This window comes from Chlamydotis macqueenii, chromosome 6 (assembly GCF_036417535.1).
Source record: "Chlamydotis macqueenii isolate bChlMac1 chromosome 6, bChlMac1.mat, whole genome shotgun sequence".
Lineage (NCBI taxonomy): Eukaryota > Metazoa > Chordata > Aves > Otidiformes > Otididae > Chlamydotis > Chlamydotis macqueenii.
Genome location: NC_141561.1, coordinates 28475188 through 28493981, shown reverse-complemented (window position 1 = coordinate 28493981; position 18794 = coordinate 28475188). Strand labels below are relative to the sequence as shown.

Genomic DNA, 18794 nt, shown 5'->3' with positions numbered 1-18794 from the left:
AGTAACATCCAAGCTTACAGTAAACCTTACTTTGATGATGTCAACCACAGACTTGTACCCCAAGTCTTATTTAAAAAAAAATTTTTAAAAATTGGTACATTTCATACTTTTTTAAAGGAAAATATATAGCTACTTACACTTTTATTTAAATAGAATACATTTTTCTTTTTAAAAAACCCACCTTGACAAGGGGGTCTACTATTTCCAAGAGAGGAAAAAAAAAAAAAAAAAAAAAGACATCACAGGCAAAAATATTAGTCATTCTACAGTCCTCAACATACTTTCATTACTCAAGGTTTCAAGGAAAAGTTGTGTGGTGGAGAAACACAAGCTTCCAATGAATGAGTACGGAAAACAGTATTTTTGGCTGTAAACAAATACGCACTAGTGATCTAAAAGTACAATATGCATTAAACCTTACTCACACACAAAACAATTCATACTCTTCATGTGTACAATGTTGTGAAAAATAAAATGGAAGAAGTTAGACAGGAAAACATTCTTGTATCATAAAAATGTTAGAATGGACTTATCTATAATTTAAAACTTTGCTTTAAAACAAACTTTATTTTAAAATCTTCTTTTGCTTTATCTAAAAATTAGCCTTTCTATAAAAACCATTCCTTTAAAACTTTGCTTTAAAAAAATTAGCTTTATATTAGACAAAATATTAAATTATACAGGCACAATTAGTTAAGAGGGCTATATGAACTCATATTATAACCCTTCATTTTCCAGTGACTTGCAATATGGTCATAAGAGTCTGTGTCTACTCACAACTATAGGAAAATTCATCCATAGAAATAAACTTTTATTTCAAATACAAAATAAATTAAAAAAAAAAATCAAAAATCTGTGAGACCATATTTGACTTGTAAAGGAACCTACTTTCCAGCTGGGCTAAGTACACACTCATCTTTTATTTATCCTGGGAAATATGCACATACATTAAAAGAATTCCCAAAATATGTTTTGAACAAGTGGTTTATGATGACAGCTTTTATATTTCCTTCAGATACTAAAATAAAATATTTCAAAGTCCATCTTTATCTCAATCCGAATCAGTGACCCGTGACACTTCAGAAAATGAATCAAGGATGGTTTTGGTTTTTAAGGGGAAAATACACAGATACCATGTTAGATGTCAGAGAGAGCAGAGTTTGATATTTTCTAAGTTTTTCTTGTGTTCTTAAAGATGTATTGTACAACTAAAGAATCTACAAAGACCTTTAAAATAAGATGGATTGTATAATATACCAAATTGCAGATATAATATACCAAAACCAGAGCCCTGATTGTGATGATGCTTAACTTAATACAAATGAACAATTAATCTTGGATTTCAAAGCATAGAAACATCTGCAAGACTGGGGTTTATGTCTGCTAAACACATCAAATAAGCTGTCATCATAATAACTATTTAAAAAAACCCAAACAAACAAACAAACAAAAAAACTAACCAAAACACTATGGTATTTTTTGCCATAAAATCACAGTAGTTCCAGCATCAGTGGCCAAACATGAATCACTATGGAATATAATTTTAATTAAACTAAATATTTTTAAACAGGTATTTAAATATCTGTTTAAACAGATATTTGAACTTTAATACATTTAGATGGATACTGCTTTAAGTTTATTTAAATATTTTACTGAAAATTTAAAAAGAAAGTTTCAACTATAGTACATAAAAATGTAACCAACAGTATACCCAATTAAAACTTAAAAAGCACAGAAACTTAAGGTTAACATTCTAGAACAACTCACTGCTATTTGTTTCTATTATAACTTTTCCATCCCCCAACTAAGGAATGTGAACTTCACCTATAAAGTCAATCAATACGATATTTAAAAAGAAAAACAACAACAACAAAAAACGCAACTCAGACTCTAAGCCTGTATTTCTTTTGGAATTTGAGATTCCACTTTAGTGACCACCATTTGAACAGTGCCTTAGAGAAACATATTTCCTTACCAGCACGGTCCATTATTGCTTGATGAGAGCCCACAGTGACTTTTTGTCCAAATTGCTTTGGACATGGTTTCAGGAAAAAAAAAGTCAATATAAAAACATGTACAATTATATTTCATTTCAAGAAAGTACTGAATTGATCTGAATTGTATCATACTGTACTAATTCTAATGCCATTCCATAGGCAAGTATATATTATGTGTTGAAGGAGGTGTGCATATACACAAACACAAAATACATACACAGAATTCAGCTCAGATTAATGTATCATCATTTAATTTCTGGCATAACAACTGAGTCATTTTTGCAGTTTAAAATTATGTGGAAAAATGAGAATAGGCACAATTCATTAATACAGCTTGTAATTCACCTTATTATAGTGCACTATTACGCACTGATAATACTCTAAAAACAATATGATACTATTCAAGCCCATTTTTCTGATGTACAGGTGAAGTCTAGCAAATAGGATTCTAAGTGCTTTTTACCTCAAATGCACAACTTTTGCAGCTTAACACAGTAGAACAGTGCAATACATTATGTCCTCATATTCCAGGAACAAACGCTGAGTTTACAGTTACACTTGTTTCACATCAGAATGGCTTTGCACTTTCCGCAGCTCTAGCACTTTCAGCTGCTTCATCTATGACCTCCTTTTGTTCCCTTTCCTTTTCCTCAAACTTTTTCCAGGTGCTGGCTATATGAAAAAAAAAAAAAAAAAAAAAGTTCTTTTGGTAGCTAGCTCTCACCTGGTAGAACCAGACAGTTTCGAAGTAACGGTACAGCAGAAGTTCTTCTAGAGGGTTGGTTCACAGTGCTAGGGCGACCCCGATCTCCACCTGCTTCCCAGTTCCTGACTTTGGAAGAAGCTCGCTCTGGCTTCTTAGGAAAAGATTCCGATGTGACTTTCTGCCTCTTTTCAGGAATCCCTGTGACAACTGTTGAGTTCAGAAAGGTCCTTTTTGGTTTTCTCCTCATCTTTAATTTTTTAGCATCAGGCTTTTCTTTCTTAAGGTGCTTTCCTACTGCAGTTTTCCTTGTCTGGCACCTATGGATGGAGAAAGCAGAAGATTTCTGGGCATGAGGACGAAGTTTCCTTCTCATCCCCTCTTTTTGCTGTTTTTTAGTTCTGGAAGCTTGTTTGCCTGCACTTACTCCGTTTCCTCTCCTCCCAACAGTACATCTGACAGACAGTAGTCCTGCAGCCTTTCTAGAAAAAACTGGTTCTTTATTAGTGCCTTCTTTTCTCTTCCATATTGCTTTTGGATTCTCCCTCTCTAACTGCTCATTCCTGATGGAGGTCAGAGGAGTTTTGCTAACTCTGCTGTTAAATGGAGTTAATCTAACATCTCCTTCCACTGCAGACTGCTGAGAGTTCAAAGGTGAAATGACCAGGTGTTTAAAAGAGCTCTCAGAGTGACCAGACACCAGACAATCAGTTCTTTCCATGGAAACAGAAGATCCATCTGCCTTTTGACTTGAGGTTGCATCATTCACTTTAACTGGATCTGGCAGGAGAGATGCTGAAGATGAACTATAGAAGCCTGACCAATTGCGTGACTTTGATGGCGTGCTTTCTCTCTGTGCATCAGCTAGTTTCCTCATGTTTACATCAAAGCTGAGACTTCTGAAAAGCTGTCGAACATGGGAGGGCTTTTTGGTCTTTTCTCCAACTGTACTCTTTGGAGGCGTTTTCAGAATTCGATTTGTCAGTGGGTCATAATACTTGAAAGAACACTGTTTGTATTTATACCTTACAGAGTCCTTGCTATCTGTGGAGTTACGATTTTTCCTCATTTTGGGAATATCTATAGGTTTACCTTTACACTGTTTTATCTCTGGGCATGAAAGTACGTACACCACTGTCTTGGGCTGTACAGGACTCATAATTTTGCTATAGGACTCAGGAAGTTTAAGGGCACATAGTCTAGTTTTCATGTTTGGAGTTTTTTCATTCTCTGGCCACATGATGCTTGCTTTCTGATCAGATGGATCAGATTCCCTTCTAGACATTTTTCTTTTTGCTACTGGGTAGTTCAATAGACTTGTTTGGGTGCCATGGCTGACTTTAACCACCTGGCATCTTGAAGCCAGGCGCCATGTCCTTTTCCTAGGCATTTTAAGAATTTGTGGGTTGCATAGTGTATCTGAGGCTAAAAATGCATTATCAAAATCAGAGTCGCCACTTAAAGCATCATTAAATTCTGGCAATGCTTTAACTGATGCACTTTCTGTTCTATTACCCTCAATAATATTGTTCTTTTTCTCATCCTTCTGCTTTTTTTTCTTCATTCTCTTCCCTGTATAGTTGGCTGAGGATTCACTGTCAAAGTAGCAGCGAAAACGACCTTCCCTGAAATCACGCACGAGTTCTTCAATTTTTATATCATCTTCATACATTATTTGAGACCAAGTCTTTCCCACAAAAGAAGGAGGCACATGAGGCAGAGCTGGAAGAACCGGCTCTTCTGTACGAACTATGACATCCTGTTTCACTGCTTCCGTTTTCTCTACTGACTCACTTTTTAAAATAGAAGAGAGCTGTGTTCCATAGTCGTTATCTTGCAAACTTATTTGGACCTCTTTTAGGAATTCAATATCTTTTATAGCTGCCTTGGGTAAGTCTGTTCCTGCCTGAATAGGTGCATCACAGTCAAAACTCATTTCAGAACCCTCTAAATGAGTATGGTCCAGAAGTGACGAAAACGTTAAACAGGGATTATTCTCTTCTTTGAAATCAATTTCTTCAGATGTAGTTCCATGGCAGTATTTCAAAATAACATCCTCAATAGTTTCATCCACTGAACTTTCATCACCTCTGTTCTTCTTCACGTTTTTGCATCTTATTAGTTGTGGGGATGTCCCAAGGTCTAGGGAGCTGCTGATACCCACAGTATCCCTGAGATGGAAATCAGACACCGAAGTTTCATCCTGAGTTCGTAAACCATCTCGTTTTGAGAGAGATTGACCTGAGGTAATACACAAAGAGTTGCTGTGGCTGCACATAGGATTCTGATGAGAAACTGAAGGGCATTTTCGGTGAACCAGTGTCGGAGCATGATTCAAGCATGAGTTCAATAACACATCACTATTGCACACCTCTGTTCCTCTTTTATCACATCCACTATGTGGAATAAAATTTGATGCTGCCACATTCCTAACATTTTTTCCTGTTTTAGGATTAACAGAAGAACTATGAATTAAAGGACTGACAGAAGAATGCTGAGGTACAGGGCTCACAACTGTAAACGGGCCTTCATGGCTATGATTTGCAATTTGAGCATCTTTCAGGGTACCCCATTTCTCATTGCTACAAACGCCCACAGACTGCTGCAATATTCTTGTAACGGGTTCCTGTCCTCTTTCTAGTTTTTTAATAAATGCTTGTGATACTGAAGTTTTCTTTGTGCCTTCATGAGACAGGCATGGAGCAGAAGAGCATATTTCACCAATGGACGCCTGGTCTTTGCCGGAAATCTCCTGTTTGTCTCTGTTCCTCTTTTTCTCCTTCTCTTCTAGGGATAGGCAAGCAATCCTAGCAGCCTCTGGAGTGACAGGAAGTGGCATGTCATCATAGGTTGGTCTAAAGGGGAGGGAAAAACATCCCACCTTATATGAATACAGTAAATATGCTTTACAAACAATAGTGTTTTTTAAAAAATAAAATAATTACCTAGAGTGCATCATACCTAATGAACAAACTCAAGTTACCAGCTCTTCTACTTTAGCAAAGATATTCCATTTTTTTAAAATGGCGGAGGGGGTGGGGGAATGTTCCATAAAGCTAAAGATAACAATTCAGGCAGTGATTGGTGACCCTTTTCATGCAATCACCCATTAAGAATGGCCAAACATATATTACAATAATTTTATAAACACAGCAAAGCAAGAAAAAGTAAAGATATTTCCTTTGTTTGAAATGGTGAGTTTATAAAGAGGTTATGTCACTGGTAAAACTATCATTAATTAATATTGAGCTTTTGTGGAGAAACGGAACACTGTAATATGGCATAGTATAAAAATACTATTGAGTATAAATGCTCCTTTCCCTACAAAACGTTCCCTGATAGAAACCCTGCACATGTTGCCAAGGAATTCCAGGCTTACTGTTTCTCACAGTAAGCTTTCTACAGCTTCCGACTCACTTCTATAAGAAGTCAAGTTATCATCGTTCAGCCTCACTGTGACAACAGGAGATTTTTATATATTCTGTAACTGGCAGTTCTGTCTTTAGGACTGCCTCAAATACAAGTGTTTATGTCTCGCAGAATTACCAGAACAGATAGACATAGACTATTTCGCTAATGCAACACAGGAAATCACAAGGCTTCAATGTGTAACAGTTGGGCAAATCCAATGGAAATAATTTTTTTAAAAATACAGATAACTGAAGTGAGAATACTACGTTGCATCTGAAAGTTATAACCAGAACTTGTGAGACCCAAATGGATGCTTACTTTAATACACAGCAGACAGCCTCTTATAGTGCATTCATCTGCTAACAGAAGTATTGTAAACAAATTTTATCATAATTTCCTTGGTTATAAAAATTCAGCTTTCATATTTACTGAAAGTTAAAAATCAGTCAGGAACCACTAGAATTAGCAATGCTTAACATGTCAACATGTGCAGAAGTCCGTGAAGGACTCAGATATCAGTTATTAATAAAGCTAGCTGATACCAAGCAAACGTGTAGCAAGAATTTCTAACTAGCTACTTCACACTGAAAAAAAAAAAAAAAAAAAAAAAAAGAAAAGAATCACAAAAGAACTTATCTAAATATAGCTATGTCTCAGCCTTTTACTGAGATGACAGATAAAAGAAGAAGTCTCAGCTCGGAAGAACTGTTTTATAGTTGAAAAAAAAAATATAGGTTTGGCCAATGTTTAAAAAAAAATTTAAAACTGACATTTGAACTCTACAGAGTTAACAAGATTTAGTCCAGAAAAGTGTACTTCACAGGATCACCACCCAAACAAACAAAACTCCGCACTTGCTCCCACCAATAACTCATACTTGAAAGCACCTACTTCAAAGCTCAGAATAGGGCTCAGTGATCCACCGTCAGATTTTGCTTTCTCTCTCTTTGAGCCACTAACAAGTAGAAACACAGTTTTCCAGCCAGATACATATTCATTTCATCACCATTTAATCTCCAACCACATTTTCCTTAGCTTGCTTATAAACCTTATATAAGAACATGTCAAAAGCTGGCTTTTGACAGATGGCATGATAGATGTGACATGACAGATGGCACCAAGATTGCTGATTCTCCTCTATTCAAAAGGTCTGTTATCCTCTAATAGTAGGAAATTAGGATGGCCTGATCTGATTTTTCCTGACTAAATCAGCAGTAACCATTACTCATCACTTCATTGTCTCCTAGATTCTTATGAAGAGTCTGGTTATTTAGTTCTCAGGGAAATACTGTAATTTAAGGAAAGAAGTCTGCAAGCAGGTCCTCTCTCTGCCCCTACTGATAAATCACTACATTTGGTTTTTCCCAGTCCTTCTGAAACACCAAATATTCTCCTTGGTCTCTCAAAAATAATTACTAACAGCTCCCAGACTGCTTCACAGAGTACTAAGTATTATGAGTGCTGAACACCCTATTTATTGAGGTCATATGAGGAGAACAACAGACAAAGCCACTAACAGTCATAAACAAAACAACTTTTTAATGCAAAACAGCATGGAAATTAAAGTTATCGTAAGACCAAGACCTACAAGGTATTTGACAGTGCAGGGACTGAAACACTGTCCATCAAACAAAAAAAAAAAAAAAACCCAAAAAAAACCCCAAAAAACCCCAAAAAACCAAAAAAGGCCTTCCAAGGAAAGACAAAAGACAAGGGCAGTCACATGTACATTCTGTAGCTCAAATCTCCTCCAAACATTGCAACTCATAACAAAAATCACACTGGCCACATAAAAAGTGATAAAGCACTGCATGATATTCATAATGAAGTAATTTATATTTTATTTTGACTTTTAGCATATTATTCTTCATTCACTTAAGTGATGTACATATCAAATATTGACTGCCAGTGCTTGATTTGAACTAATGGTGCCAGTTGTATTAACATAGCCCCCAGAAAAGATGTTTGTTTTTACAGACTCACTACCTATGGCTCCACAGGTAAAGCTGAGTCCAGGTTTTTCTTGAGTCCAAACACAAAATGCTGAAAAATTCATGTTGCAAAATTTTACCTTGGTTTACTTGCCAAAGTTTGGAAGACAAAGACCACCATTTGGCTTGTTAAAATTTTACATAGGGTTCAAAAAAAAGCATGTACAGGACATGTATGTGTTCCCATATCTGTAAAAACGATATGTGGTGAGAGCGTGTGAGTGTAGGAGTGGTGAACGCATGTATCTTTGCATACTGTAGTAATACACAATTTAAGTGAAAGTAATGAAACTGAAGTGGTAGCTGTCATGCACACCAGAAGCAGGAATCTTGCAGAAGATATGGTTTTCTTGGTCAAAGGAACAAGAAAACAAAAATTACGTCATTGAGATGTCAAATTATATTTTTCCTCTGTAGTGTAAAGGATATTTAATTGATACCTGCTACAGACCTTGTTTTTATTCCTGGTAATGCATATGGAATACCATCACAGGCTGAAAGTCTCAAGAAAAAAAATGCCACAATAAAACTTTTCTGTTATAAATAAATACAGTTACAAGACTGGAAGATGGTAAATACATTGCTGACTTTTAAAAACATAATGAAGTTGTAGGTGGCAATATAAAAAGTTTCACGGCCACTAAAAGCTTTTTGAGCTCAACCTGGCAAGTTACCTCAAGTAACAAAAATTAAAACAAAATAAAATAGCTGGAAGACTGAAGAGCTAGCCACCATCAAGATTTCTCAAAAGAAAAAGCTGCAGTTCACTAATCTCTGGATCATGTGTTAGGCACTGATAAAGGAGCAGATAAAGAAGAAAAGATTTACTATTTCGATATGCAAAAGATTTTCATTCAGGTCCCTGGGAGTCTATTAAAAAGCTAAACAATCATCAGGGGAGGAAAAAAAAACCAACAAAACCAAGGAAACACCAAGAACTGGTTGCTAATATCAAATAGGAGGGCTGAAAAATCACTCATCCTCACAACAAAAAATAGGAAGTAGAATGCTCAGGCTAAGTTTTATAACTTACTTGCTCCTTTCAAAATTTTTTATCGCTAAAGTATTAAAATCTTCAGATTAGAAGGGAATGCTAAAAGGATCCTCTGAATAATTTAAATAAAGGAATACAATAGGGATGTTCAGTCAAATTTTGATAAACAAGGGACAAAACTTACAACATACTTTGCATGATCCTAACAAGCCACATTGATTCACCAACAGCAGTATGTAACTCCTCCTTGCTCAAGATGCGTTATTTTAAAAGAAAATTAATAAAGTTTTAATGACACAACCTGCAATATTCCCTATGTACTCCCAAAATACAACATTTTCCTCAGTCAAAGGTGTATAATCTTTTAGAATATAGTGGAATTCTAGTTAACCAATAAAAGCAGATACAATTCATCAGAGTACAGATATGGATTACAGGACTGACTAAGCAAAAGGAGAAACTTCATATAATTATTTTTTTTAAAAAAAAAAAGAGGATTATTTCTATTATCATATGAATGCAATATAATCAAATACATCTGATTATCAAACAATGCTTGTCAGCTGAATTGCTGTGCCCTAGTGCTGCATGCATTCTTGTCCACCTAAGCTCTGAGATAAAGCCCCTTTGTTTGAACTTCAAAATCTTACAGATCAGAATTAGAAGACCTAAGGGAAAGGCCTAGGCAGTAGAAACAATATTTTCTTTTTCTCACTTCAGAGTTCTTCCACCTTTGCGTGCAACACATGGCATCTGGAAACTGCAGGAAGACTGAATATAGGACTAAATCAATTTTGGTACGGATAAACTAGAGCAAATTCCTAGGCTTCTAGCTTGCTTAACAGCCTATATCCAACTCTCAAAAACTACTTATAAGCAAAAGTCTCTGTAGGGGAGGGAATAGAACTACAGTTCTATAGAGTTAGGAATTTCTGTCAGTTTTGCTACAAATTACCCCCAAAAGCAGAGTGAAGATTTACTCTCTTAAATGTTCAATATTACATCTTTACATAAAAAACTTCTACACCAAGAGTTTGGAGAAAGGAATGATTTGTTGGTTTGTGGGATTTTTTACCGGGGAGAGGGGTAGAACACGAATATCCTTTGAAATTCAGTATAAAGCAAAGCTCTGATGAATTTTTTCCTTTTTCAACATCACTACTAGGTATACTCGTTCTGCAAAACAAATCAAGTCTCACAAATATATCTAATCCTTTTAAAGGCCATTCTTAAGATCCCTTATGTGAATTCAGTTACATAGTAAAAACAAGTATTTAAGAACTGAGTGAAACTGTGTATCAATCCAAGTGTTTTTATATAAGAGAGAATCCAATTCTTGCCTCAGATATCAGTTAAGAACATGACTTTCATTTTCAGTCATTTTTCAGAGCAGGCTTGCAACATAACTCTATTCACACTTTCTTTCCCGTCTTCACTTTTCTTCCTCCAAACTCTGTTTAGATTTGGGATTACTCCTCCCCTTACCCCTCCAAGTTCATCCAGAATTTGTACATTATTTTTCTCATTCCATTCCTTCTTCCAACAACTTAAGAGGAATACAGGTAGCTTGTTCTTCCTAGTTCGTAGGCTTCGCTCACCAGAGGAATAAGCTTCTATTAGCAGCCCCTCAAGAGAGGGCTTTTTTTCATTTGGCTGTTGTTTAAAAGTGAATCCTGTATTTTCTCCATGGCAAAAAAAAAAAAAAAGTCGATGTTCTTAAGCTAGAAGGATTGCATTTATTTGAGATGCAAAGATGTATTTATTTGTAGTGATGTATCCATGTCCTGGGCTAATATGTCATAGACGTGCCTATTAGCTTGTTCTGTCACATTCCTGATAATATCAATATGACTGCATTCAGACAAAATATTCTCCTACTTGTTTGTCAGATCTATAGCAGAGTTGTATATCAAGAGATGCCGGGTTCAGACTGGGATTTTTGTCTGCCTTGTAGAACATAACAAACGAGGAATGAGATTTAATTGGCTTCCCTTCATCTACAAAGAAAACTTACACACTGACCCTCTTATCGCTCTTAAACATGTACATGATAAATAAAGGGAACACTTTTCAAAATCTGAGCATTAATGAACTGGCAAATTAATATAATTCATGTACGTATTAACTGAATGCGTGAACAGCAAGGATAATTAAACACTAATCAGAAACATTCACCTGACATTATCCACAAACAACAAACCAAAATTATTAACTCTTTCATAAAAACACCATATATATATAAAGCTCAGAATGATAAAAATTACAATAATATATACATAAAAAGTCCAAATTATAAGAATTTGTAAATGCATGTTAGACTGCACAGTCTGCCATTACACCCACTGACCCATATATTCCTTCTTTTTTCAGGTCTTCACATTTAATTGCTATCAATAGTGCTGTATCAAATCCTTAAGTAGCAAAACAAAGTTTAAAAGTTCAGAGACAACACAAAAGCAATATTCTTGGACAATGTTTATATAAAATACACTCCTCTATAAATAGTTTTCAATGTGAAAGTTTCACCTCAAATGGGCAAAATTTACCACTTAAAAATGGAACAGAAATAAGAACTCTTAATAAGCGCATTCTACCAACACACACTTTAAAAAAAAAAAAAAAAAGCCAGCTGTATTATACCTGTTGTCATGGTATCTGTGGGGATGGTGCTGTAAAACATCTTGCAGGAAACGCTCCATCAAGCTAGTAGTACCCATACGATTCCTACAGTATGTGGTAAAATGTCTGTGCTGGGAGCTGAAAACATGCTGGTGAAAGATAAAACAGATGACTAGTTTAATAGCACTGTTAACACATTGGCCTGTTCCTAAAAATTACTTCCCAGGTGAAACATTACACTGTTGCTATGAAAATACTTAAATAAAAAGAAAAATGTTCAGGCTTTTCTACTTTAAGGTCTTGATTCAATGAGATTTTAAAGCATGCTTAGGGAGTTTCAAATGATACTAAAATACATTGAAACATCTTTCTGAGCTAGAACCTAAATTAGCAGCTCTGACAGCTGCTCACGAGTATCTTGTAACCAGTACAAATACTCTAAATGTATCTGTAAATTACTGTTAAAATATTCTTGACCTTCATATGAGTAAATACTTTATAAGTCACGTGAATTAAGGAGAATTTTCATAAGCATAGAAAATTAAATATGCTTCTACTTTCTAACTGAAAAAGTCTAAAAGACAGTAAACTGACAGAGCTAAAGAACATAAAAGAAAATAGTTGATCAAATTTCTTCAGCCTTGATATCTAGCATATGAACCCTAATACTTCACAATATATACAGATCTCAAGATTAAAGCCACTGAAATAAATCTAATGGATGCAATGCACAGCAGCGTGCCACTTCAGAAAGGCAGACTACAGTAGCCATGCCACTCCACCAGCATCTTTTTAACTGGAAACAGATAAGAAGGGTATCTTCTTCTCAGTGTATAACATTGTACAATTCACAAATTGATTATTCTTTATTCAGTATTGGTTGTTCAGTGTAGAGACTGATATTTTCTAAGCTGATAAAGCCTTTTGGTACTCCTTGCTATCTGTTGCTGAACTATGCAGAAGCCTTCTCACCTGTTCCAGATTACTGTAGTGTACATGGCAACAGTTGCAGTATCCTTGTCTATTTTGCACAGTGGATACTCCAGGTCGAGGATGTTCTTGCCCTCCTGTGTGTAAACTAAAAGCAGAGGTAATATTACCAAGACATTTTAGTAAAAAAAAAAGTAAGAAATGTTGGGTTATTTAATTCATGTTCTTAACGCTAAAATTCTAAATATCTATATCAGTATAGAGCTGGAAGAAACTTGCAAGATAAATGTTTCTATTTCAAAATTGTAATTGTAATTGTAAGTAGGACTCCATATTTTAAGGTATTCCCAAGCAAATTTCACTGAATAAATTTTTTCTTAAATGCACAACAAAGGATAAGAGGTTGAAAGCACAGCTAACACAAATGGTAATTTCAGTTGGATGAAATCTGAAGAGAATTGACTCTCTAGACAAAGGTAGAGTCATCTTTTCATTCTTCTGTTTTTTTCATATTTTAAAATTTAAAAAAAATAGATTGAAGACAAAGAAATCTTGACACCCACACATTAGTTTTGGACACTACAATGTGCCTTCTCCACAGTTTTTAATAGTATATGGGTACAAAATAAAAAGGACCTCCATCATACACTTGATCTATATTGCATCACTGTCATCCATTACACAAGATAACGGAAAAGGTTATTTTAAACCTTTTAGTAAAGGTTATTTAGAGATTATTTAAATTCCCATTTTACTTTGGGTAAGCAGTAAGCTAGATGCCAGAACATTATCTAACTTACCTGCTGTTGCTGTTCTGTCGCAGAGAGCCTTCAACACCATGTCTTTCAATTCCTATAGGAAAAAAAACAAAAACACAAAAACCCCAGAACATCAAAAAGATAGAATAGAGTTTTACCTGCAATTAGTTACTTCCCTTATATCACATTTGTCAAAACTACTATTTTAAAGGAAGACAGAAAGTTTAGTAAGTTCAAGAAAGCATGTAGGGAGAGACCCTTTTGACCTCAAAGTTCCTCTAAGAGCTTCATAAAATAAGCTTTACTCTTTCACGGTTGAGATGAATGGGAATTTTTCTACTGATTTGTCTGGGATCAAGACTAAGTAATCTACAATCTCAGTGATCACTGAGACAAAATGCAGCATGTCTTAAACAGCTTATTACAGGACAAGAAAATTACATGTACATGGAATCTTTGCGAATGATTCAGAAGTCTCTTCTTCCATCTAAGTTCTGTAATGAAATTTAGGAAATCAAAGTACACAATTAAAACTACAAAGTGAACTAATGCTTCTACTGTTAAATATTAAATTAAAAAAATAATAACTGCAACAAAACCATCTCCTTTAAACTTCTCACCTTGTGTTGAAGAAGCAGAAGCTTCATCAGATGCTTTGATTGTGTCAAACATCTGTAAGTAAAAAATAAAATAACTGAGAATAATTTAAAAAAAAAACAACATAGTAAAGCCTATTCTCAAGTTCGTCCTTCAGTCTAAGCTGTTCGGAAGCACTGTATTGTTTCAGCTATAGATCAAGACTTGATTTAAAGACTGCATGGTAAAGACAAACTTCTACTTTACTAGGTTACCTAGTATTCTAGTTCTGCTTTACTAGGTTACCTAATGCTATATTTAAAAATATATGTTAGTTTTGATAGAAGGGGCTAGTTTCTGATCTAATTAACAAAGCAAAATACTATATTTATGAATACAGCTTAGACTCTGTGAGGTTATTAAGCAATAACCTTGCCAAATACATTTAATTATTTAATTCCTAAGGTGCCTTTAAAAAAAGATAAAATATGTATGCTGATAAAAACCATACAAAACCTAGACCATATAAAATAATTATCCAGGCTGGAAAAATAATTCTTATTGCTCAAAAGACCTGCAAACCAATATTGAATCCCACAATTTTTAATTAAAATATGACTGCAGCAACATGCAGCTACACGCTTTAGCGTGCCCAAAAATAAAGGGCTTCCGAGTTTCACATAGTCCTTTTACATTATGGAATGCAAGCATACAGTCAGCTTTCTAGTACAAACCTTAGAGTCTTCAACCTTCTTCACCCAGCAAAGCTGACTCCAGACTAACAAACAATAAATGTTGAACAGGAGGCCATTTGCAGTGCAGGACACTTATCTTTTCTCACCTCACCTGGCAACAATGAAGTTTAAAAGCATTTTAAAATAGAGTTAATAATGCAATGCAAGTTTTCCATGCCCTAAGCCACGTAAATTTTTCTGTACTCCTTTGCAAACACAACAGTCAATAAAATGAATAAATCTCTTTTTTGAACCATAGAATCATCAAATAGTTTGGGTTGGAGGGGACCTTTAAAGGTCATCTGGTCCAACCCCCCTGCAAGGAGCAGGGACATCTCCAACCAGATCAGGCTGCTCAGAGCCTCATCCAGCCTGGCCTTGAATGTTTCCAGAGATGGGGCATCTACCACTTCTCTGGGCAGCCTGTTCCATTGAAGTCTGCAGCAGATCCTTCTTTTTTATTACAGAAGTTGTTTTGACAATCTTTCCTACATAAAAGTTAACCCTTCCTTCTGGAATAACTTTACTCTTTCTTTCTTCCTCACAGTCCCTATGTATTAAATGTTGTCATTTTGGATGCTAGCACTCACAAAATTAAGTATACTTCTACAATAACAGAAAACAAATTCCTCAATATTAACTAAATTGAAATGAATCCATTTTGATCATCATTCATGAACCTGCTCAGAAAAACAACATTTTATTTTGCTTATGTTACAGAAATTGGTTAGACATTACAATAATACGTTAACTGGAAATGTCACAGTAGGTTGGATGTTCAAAACATTTTATAAATTAATAATTATATACTCAATTAAGTATTATCATTAGCATTACAGACAGGAAAATAAAAAGGCCACAATAATTTGCACAATCACTGTCACCAGCATGACAGTGAAAGTATGACATCTTGTCTCCAAATTCAGGACTTAGCAATTCTTAGATCTGCTCTCGGCTTATGATTTATGTAATTGCGGGATGACAAACTTAAGAGTTTCAAATCAACTGCTTTTACTTTTTATCATTGACAAACTGTTTTTACAAGAATCATTCCTTCCTTTCTCCTTTCCTGTTCTCATATATGTAGAAAAGATGCTTCTATATGAGGCTACAAACCATCAGGTTGACAGATGTGTGGTAACTGCAATAAGTTGGAGGATAACTACTACAATGGTTCATTATTTCCTTATTTCAAGGAATAATTTCAACGGTGGCACGCTACTGAGATCTCACTTATTTGCAATTACAGTTCTGTCGGTTACAACCCTCAATTGAGACACAGACTCCTGCACACTTAAACTGAGCTAGGAGCACAGTAACTTTAAACAGCACAGGACTGTGAAAATAACTACATTGAATTACTCCAGTCTGGATCTCCTTGTCATCTTTCTAAAGTCTGAGTAGATTCAATGAACCAGAATTTCTCACTGGAGGAAGGTAAAATTGGTAAAAGCCTGTTTATTGCTTAGTAGCTGACAGAAAAACATCAGAGGTAGATTGTTCAGAGATACTTATGTACAAAGGTGACAAGAGAGGAAAATCTGTTCTCTTTTTCTCAGTGTTTTATGAGAACACTAGTGTACAGGACAAAGAAAAAAAATCTGAACTCAAAATATATACAATTTGCTTACCCTCTGAAGTCAAGCTCAAATCTCCTACACAGATGCCTTATTTGTGTTGCCAAAATTTGGAGAGCCTAACTACAAATCCTTACAAGTCTTTTTTGTTTTTTTTTTTTAAAAAAGTCAGTGGTGCATCCTGGTAGTATATAAAAGTGTCAAAGGCATCAAAGAAACTCTCCAGACAGTGTCACTCCTGCACTGCAACACATAAAATACAAAGGGGTAAAAAGACCAATCAACACTGCTCTTCCAAAAACACCTCACGAAAACCTCTACTGCCCCTCCACCTGAGAAAGTCTGTGCTGGGTAGACAGAGAGAAAACACGGGTAAAAACTCTCCCTTGCACAAAGTTATCTGTCTTCCAAGGGTGCTAGCACAGGTAGGGAGGCGGTAACTCATTTCAGGAACTGCTTTTGCCGCGCAGCACCAGCTCGGGCTCCGGGGCCCGCCCCTGCTGCGCTGCCACAACGGTTCCCCCTCCGTCCCGTCTCGCCGTCCAGCCACCGCCCGGGGCGGGGCCGCAGGCAGCTGCCAGGCCCCGCCGCTGGCTGAGAGGGGCAAGGCCCCGCTCTGTTTTGAGGGAGCTTCGCCACGCTCGGCCCCGGCTCCGCGCCCGCCCCCGCCGCGGAGGGGGCTGAGGGGACGCTGGCGGCACCCACAGGCGGTAACGCCCGCGCGCGCGCGCGGACACGGCCCCAACGTGCGCGCATTCCCGCCACTCGGCTCCCTCCCCGGCGCCGTCTCACCTCCATCACTTCCCCGTGAGCTCTTCCGTGCCACGCTGGGGTCAAGGGACGCCATCCTCCGCTTCCTGCTCCGGGTCCGAGCCGGCGCGCCGGGGGCGGAGCAGAGGGCTGCGCTGTGGGAGGGGAAGGGAGGGGCTCTGCCCTTTCCCGCCCAGGCCTGAGGGGCTGCGCCGCCGCTCCTTGACTGCTTTCGGGCACCGCCTTGGCTTCGGCGTCTCGCTCGGGCTCCTGTGCGCCCCTGTCGCGGGTCAGCCCCGCCCGCGCTGCGGGAGGCGAGGCCATGCCGCTCCGGCGCCGCCGTTCCGCTGCTCTGGGCCCTGCGAAGGGTGGCAGCTGCCTGGGTAGAGTGGGGGGCTGCCCGGCGCAGCCTGCCGCCCTTTAGGCCCCGGCGGCTGTCTTCGCCTCTACCTGTGTTAACACAGCTCGAATGGAGCCCGAAAAGCCTTGGTTTCTCCAGCCAAGGCGCTGGAAACCTGCTCCAACAAACCGCGCGGTCGTGTCTTTTTGTCAGCTCCGGGCGGGTTTTTTCTGGTTTGGGTGGCAGCGGCTTTGATAAGTTGTATTTCGTTAACTGCGATAGTTATTTTCTCCTTCAAAACACTTTACATGCTTGAGAGCAGACTATAGGGTTTATACTTTTTTTAAAAATTTATTTTCTGTCATTAAAAATAACTTGCTTTTCATGGTGTACCTTATATTTAGGTAGGTTTCATCAGAAAGTGAAAGGTCTTGGTTTGGCTTTTTGATTGAGTTATGCTAGATCTGCTGCTTTTTTTTTTTTTTTTTCTCCCACCAGAAATGAGTTCAAGAATATGACCTTGGTTCACGTTCTCTTTTGTTTTCAATTGTAGGCTTTTTTAACGTTTATCTAATCTCCCGTGGGAAACCAGCTATTACATGTTTCTCTCTTTATGCTGAAGCAGCAGGATTTTTTAAAGTAATCTAGGCAGATGCAAAGATAACCAACACCCTTATGTGTAAAGAAGGTGCAGATGCAGGCTTGGATTGTGCAATGAGGGAAGAAAAATAGTCTTGAATGCACCATAAAATAGTCTTAAATGCACCATAACACAGAAAATTTAAACCGAGGCTGCTGTAAAAAGACGCTGTTGTGTGATTATGAAACTGAGAAGAGGGGCTAAGGAAACTTTAATAGATATGGCATTTATTGATTATTGCTGTGCATGCTAATACAAATAGCGTTTGATGCTTTGCTAACTAGCTATTGTAAAAACTACCCGAGGGGGGGAAGTCTTGTATTCCCCAACCGAGGGGTCTTGCTTTGTGCTTTGAACTCTTTATCTGAAGTGAGAAGTCCTGCACCTCCCGCACAAGGACAGTCCTGATAAGAACCAAGGGGTCTCCTGCGAGAAGTCCTGCACCTCCCACACAAGGACAGTCCTGATAAGAACCAAGGGGCCTCCTTCAGGAGCCAGCTAAAACTGGACAAATGACCTCTTGGAACTAATTGTAATACCTAAATGACTTCTTGGAACTAATTGTAATACCTAAATGACCTCTTGGAACTAATTTTAATACGGAGCGGGGATAGCTCATGCATATGTATAGGCGTGTTTTTTTAACTTCATGCATATGTAACACTTGGTTGTATAAAATTCAAAGTGAATTGCCATGCCAGGTGCGCACGGTTTGGCGGGACTACCCCCCGTGCTGCCCGGCGCCGAATAAACATACCTACTTTACAATCTCAC

General features: G+C 37.3%; 1 protein-coding gene across 1 annotated transcript; it reads right to left on the bottom strand.

Moving 5' to 3' along the window:
• Positions 1-254: 254 nt before the first annotated feature.
• On the bottom strand, positions 255-17129 carry ZDBF2 (zinc finger DBF-type containing 2). The gene is made up of 7 exons (XM_086750604.1): positions 17083-17129; positions 14714-14825; positions 14024-14075; positions 13442-13497; positions 12688-12793; positions 11737-11864; positions 255-5555 (listed from the first exon to the last, which is right to left on the bottom strand). Exons 3-7 carry the CDS (start codon positions 14048-14050, stop codon positions 2711-2713), a joined length of 3162 nt encoding a protein of 1053 aa, XP_086606730.1. The 5' UTR covers positions 14051-14075; positions 14714-14825; positions 17083-17129; the 3' UTR covers positions 255-2710.
• Positions 17130-18794: the final 1665 nt, after the last annotated feature.

Coding starts and splice junctions, on each gene's coding strand:
- ZDBF2 (XM_086750604.1), bottom strand. CDS start 14,050: ATGAAGCTTCTGCTTCTTCAACACAAG. Junction 13,498..14,023: donor TTCTGCTTCTTCAACACAAG/GTGAGAAGTTTA, acceptor TTTTTCCTATAG/GAATTGAAAGACATGGTGTT. Junction 12,794..13,441: donor AGAACAGCAACAGCAGGTAA/GTTAGATAATGT, acceptor CTCTGCTTTTAG/TTTACACACAGGAGGGCAAG.